The following is a 5158-nucleotide window of genomic DNA, read 5'->3' as shown; positions in this document are numbered from 1 at the left end:
CCATGGAGGTGCCTGATACTGTGGGCTGCCCCCTCACTGAGGGTGGTGGGATGGGCCCTGGCTAGAGAAACCCATGCCCTTTCAGTCCCCACGGGGATTTTCTTTGGGTCCCAGCCCCCAGGCTGCTGTATGGTTACCTGATATTAATTGCTTGATATTCTGTAGGGAGCAGAATACCTGCAGGAGGAAGGAGGCAGTGTGGTTTTGCCAGGAGCATAGAGCAAAAGTGCTGACGTTTACAAGATTCAAAGCTAAGTAGATAATCATAGACTTAGGGCAAGGTCCCACTTCTCCTAAGCCACAGCAGTAATTTACTTCCAGGAACAAAGAGATAAATTTGTGTCCATTCCTCCATCCTCTACACCTACATTTGAGGGGTGGGGGTTGGAATCTTTAAGGTCTTCGTAAAGTGCAAAACTGCTTTTTTTTGTTTTTTTCAGTCCTTCAAATCTACCTTTTGTTCCCCTGCCACCTGAGACTTCCCAGCCTGCCGTCTGGAGTCAGCAAGGTATATTAAGCTAATTCCCTTCCCTTGGGGCAGGAACATTGCAGTGCTCTCCTTAGTGCTTTTGAAGGGAGTGGTGAGCTCCCTCAAGTGAGCTGCAGCAAGCATGCTTAGCTATTCTCATTTCTCTTTTTCTTCCCAACACTAGGAAAGTCTTCTCACGCTGCAGCTTCATCCTCCAAGACCTCTCTCTTGTGCCTAGGCCTTCCCTGCTGCGGCTATATTGCCTGCATGTACTGCTGATGGGGAACTACTGTAGGGGAGAGGTGAGTGTGTCACAGGTGAGGTTGGATGCCTCCAATGAAAAGTCAGAGCTAATATGCAGATAAGCCATGGCCTATGCTTCGTGCTGGTCCAATTTGTCTAGAAAACATCCTGAAGAAATCCATTTGGTCTCTCGACTCCATCCACTCAATATGATCTCTCTATGCATGATAATATGTCAACTACATAAGCTTTTTCAGTATTACTGTTTATGCAGGCCTTCCCACTTAGAGTTAATGCACTAATCCTGCTGCATAGCTCCACAATAATTAAATATATGAAAGGTGCCTTGAGGTCGGAACAAGACGGTTCATCTATGGTGCAAGCCCACAGGATTTAGATTTCAAGGTGACGTGGACAATACCTGTAATAGCCTTTTCATGCTTGGCCCTCTTTGATTCGTTTCTTAACACAGTGCTAAATTTGGAAAAGTCCTGGTTTTGGGTTTCTTTTCGAGAAGTGGATGCAAAGCCACAATCTCTCATTTGCTAAAAATAGCCATATGTGTGATTCTGTAAGGAGTGAATTGTGCTGAGACTTGCACCTGCCAGCTCTCAGTTTAATACTGTAATTCTTTTGAGACATCTGCCTCTGCGCAGAAGTGAGAAAGGGTTTTACTGAACTATAAGCCGGACTGAGTCTTTATCACCTTTGTAAACCACTTGTGTATATTATTTTTCCTGTGTAGACAATTGTTTTGAACATATAGCATTTGATTTGATTTCCCCTGGAAATGCAGCTTGATTTGCTGGAGAGATGCATATTTACGGAGAACTCACATGCTCTGTTACAGATGGGAGTGGGCTTATGGCATTTACAATGCAGCAAACATGTTTGAAGAACAGCTATGCAAGGGTTAGTAGAGAGAGCAGTGAAGCTGATGTAACAAGCTGAGAAACTGCCTGTCTTCCTTGCAGCTGACACATTTATTTGCAAAGATATGGTTCCAATTTTCAGTATAAACGCCCATCAGTCTCTCAGCTAGATCCCTTCCTCGGTTAAATGTGGTTGATCACTTTTTTTTTAATGCTTGCAGGAGTGGACCCTGAAGTAGCAGAAAAAAACCAGAATTTTCTGAGGAAATACAGCAGCAAGATCTCTCGTACAAGAACAGATCACTTGCCAGTAAACTGAGCTAAGATACTCAGCCCGCTGCAGATTGTGCTGTTGTGAGAAATGTTGCTAATCCAGCATCACGCACCTTTATCTACTTTGGACAGAAATGGGGAGAACAGGGTAAGTTATAGCAGGTTTCCACAATGCAGGTTGCTTTCTCTTTCTGCCAGACAAAGCTCTATCCTCCCCTCTGTGGAGAGCTAGAAGAAATACAGCTCTTCCTCTCTTTTATGCCTGGTGCTGTTCTTTAGGAATGGCTGCACAAAGAAATGCATCAGCAGTCCAGGCTGTCCCTCACAGCTGCCATGGCCACTGTATGGTTAAGGACCATTTTGCTTCACATGAATGACTTACCTGATCAGCACATTTCTGCCTGGGGGAAGATGAAGTGCTGATTCCCCTGCGGTGATGTGTGATAAATGAAACCAAGCTTCTGTGTTAAAAGAAAAGGATTGTTGCAGACAGGTAAGGTAAAAGGGCAAAAGGAATAGCTGAACTTTGAAGACGAAATAGAAACAATATAGAGAAAAGAAGTGTTTTAAAAGTAGTTGCTTCCAGCTAATATTGGATGGAGGTAATTTTATGCTTTGACACTGAGTTGCTTAAGTAGCTAATGATAAATTCTGGAGTGAATGGCTTGGTGCCACTGTGTCTAGAATTGCATTTCACACCTCCAAGGGCTTTTCATGCAGGTCATGAGAAAATGAGCTTTTGCAAAATTGTGGAGTCAGCATCCTTTTCTGTTCACATTAAACCACTTTTTAGTATAAGGTCATATAGATGTTCTATTGAAGAGGATCTGTCCCTGGATTTATTGCGCAAGGCCCTGTCATCCTGACTCAGCACAAACGCTGAACCAGCAGGAGCAGGCGAGCAGGAAAACCTGTGGAAAGACTGCCTGCAGGGAGGAAAATGCTGGCAGATTCTTTTGTCTTTGTTCCCCATAAGCCCTTCCAGCTGGGGAAGGGGTTTTCTTTCCTCAGGTCTGAGGGGCAGCAAGGTAGAGACAGAAGGAAGAGCTAACTGTGCACTAGTTCTTGCTCTCCAGTGCTCGCCCTGGGGTCTGTAGCATTATGGCCTCAAGGCAGCTAATAAAGGGATAGTTTGGCTTCCAGCCATACAGTGAAAGGTATTTAATTTGAGCTGTCATTGTCTATGACCTGTATTTTTGGGTTATCCAATCAGAGAAAAAAAAAAAAAGCGTACCTTTTTCCAAAGATGGAACCACTGGAATGAAAGGGAAGAGAAGGAAATAATTCACCTTCTTAAAGCAAAAGGAATTTTGCTTTAAAGTCATTATACAGGAGGAGTCTACAAGCTCCTGAGTCCATCAAGCATTATTTTAAGGCTTATGGGAAATAAAGGGAGCCTTCACAGAAATATAACTCAGAAATTCAGTTAGATCCTCTCAACTCTGGAATGCATCTTCAATTCATTCCAGGCCTTGGGACTGGTAGGCAGATTCTTTACTGTAAACGTGACACAAAGCTTTCTGATCATTTTTTAGTGATGAATTTTAACTTCAGCTTGGTTTTCAAAGAGCATGAAGCTTTTATTAGCTATGTGTGAGTTTCTGTGTCTCTAATAATTTTAGAATCTGTTGACTGATGTCAAGTACACTTGACAGAGAACTGGAAAGCATATATTGAATCTTTGATTTGCAAACTGCGTAATGGATGATTGGCTTCATCAGCAACTAGGGCCTTCAATAGCAATCAGATCCTCACAATAGCATGATTTACATGAGCAAAGGAACTATGTACTGAGACTCTGTAGGTTCTAGAAACGAAATCCAAACAACCTAAAAATACATGAAGGTATGCTTTGGGCAGAACACACTGCAAAGTGTATAGCCTGAGATTGCTGGTACAGACAGGTGCTCTGCCTGAAGATGAGACTGGAAGGGTCATTTAAGTAGAGCTAGTTGAGAAAGGTCTGGAAAGGAAAATCTCAATTCAGATAGTGAGGAAAAACATTCAGCAGTTGGAATAGTGAAGCACTAATACAGAAAATGAAGGAGTTGGAGTCTCATCTGTGGGAGAACCACTAAATAGGCATCAGGGAGGAATGGCTAGAGAAGGTCTCTGAGGGCTCTTCTAACCTTCTGATCCTCTATCACAGACCTTGTCAGACTTCTGTATACTTCTGAGGAAAGGCTGAGACAGAGTCAAATGGAGAGCAGGAATTTCTGTCTGTGGAAAAAGTCCCTGTTTGGGGATCTTTACGAGTGGCGGAGGTGACAGATGGAGTAACCCTGTGCTCAACCCTTATCTGAATGGGCTCAGCTGTAAAAGTGATTTGGAGTCTTGCGCATGGGAGAATACTTTGCTCTTGGCAATGCAGCAGCCTCCTTATTGCCTCCCATATACCACCACCCTTCCTTCTGTATGAGGAAGAGGGATTGTGACTCTGGTATATATCAACTTGTGGAAAATTATGGGTTTGCCTTACCTTTTACCAAATATAGCCAAATGAGCTCTGCAGCAAGTAAAAGATGCTCGTAGAAGGTGACATTCTGCAGTGCTTTATGTAATGCTTTGGTCTAATCCATTTATGGCTATTTGACAGCTAACCTCTTTGGGAGGCCTCAGCATCAAACTCCAAAACCTGATCAAGTCTGATAAACAAATTTCTTGTATCAGCAGAGGGCGCATCATCATTAACCAAGCGAGGGCCCTCCAGCTCGCTGCCAGACCCCATGTGCTCACCCACTGGGAGTCAGACTTCAAAGAAGTGATGAAGTGACAGAACCAGTGAGTTGGAAACCTGTCTCTGAGATCCTTTTGGCACATGCTGCCAAGCAGCAACACAGTACGCCACCATGTTTGTCATTTTGGTAGAGTTCATGTATTTGCAGAGTGGGCCTGATTTCTTGGGATTGGGCACTAAAATGCTTATTTAATTTCCCAGGACTTTGTCATCAAGGCTGGCCGTATTTGATACAGTTGAGTGTTTTGTCAGGCTGTTGCCTTTTCTGTCAGAGGCAAACTATAAATACATACGTGCTTCTGCGTTTCCCTATCTCTCACTCTGTAAGAGGAAATGGGCTTGTTTTCATGTGATTAGCAGGCAGAGGAACTTGTGAAAGTGACACGGCTGTACTGTAAAAACGCTAGCCCACAGACTTTGCTGCCAGAGGAACTTAACTGCCAGCGCTGATAGACCTGAGAAGAGGATTGCCTGAGACATGGAGCGAGAACCGATGCGCATAAGGGAGGGCTACTTGGTTAAGAAGGTAAGTGGGCAGTTTTGGACTGAGTGGAGGAGGAAGAT

General features: G+C 43.8%; 1 protein-coding gene across 3 annotated transcripts in view; it reads left to right on the top strand.

Moving 5' to 3' along the window:
- The first annotated feature begins 658 nt into the window (after nt 1–658).
- Nucleotides 659–5158, top strand: part of PLEK (pleckstrin) — a 23869-nt gene continuing 19369 nt past the window's right edge. The window contains exons 1-3 of one of the 3 annotated variants that reach the window (XM_009325009.1): nt 659–771; nt 4528–4638; nt 5009–5120. In XM_009325009.1, the coding sequence (XP_009323284.1) occupies nt 5073–5120 (48 nt within the window). In that variant the 5' untranslated portion in view covers nt 659–771; nt 4528–4638; nt 5009–5072. Of the gene's footprint in view, nt 772–4527; nt 4639–4951; nt 5121–5158 lie in introns of all 3 variants that reach the window. The other 2 variants (XM_009325008.1, XM_009325007.1) reach the window with 2 other exon arrangements.

This window comes from Pygoscelis adeliae, unplaced genomic scaffold (assembly GCF_000699105.1).
Source record: "Pygoscelis adeliae isolate BGI_AS28 unplaced genomic scaffold, ASM69910v1 Scaffold46, whole genome shotgun sequence".
In the NCBI taxonomy this organism is placed as follows: domain Eukaryota; kingdom Metazoa; phylum Chordata; class Aves; order Sphenisciformes; family Spheniscidae; genus Pygoscelis; species Pygoscelis adeliae.
Note: the sequence above shows the minus strand (reverse complement) of the source record. Positions and strands in the feature narration are given on the sequence as shown.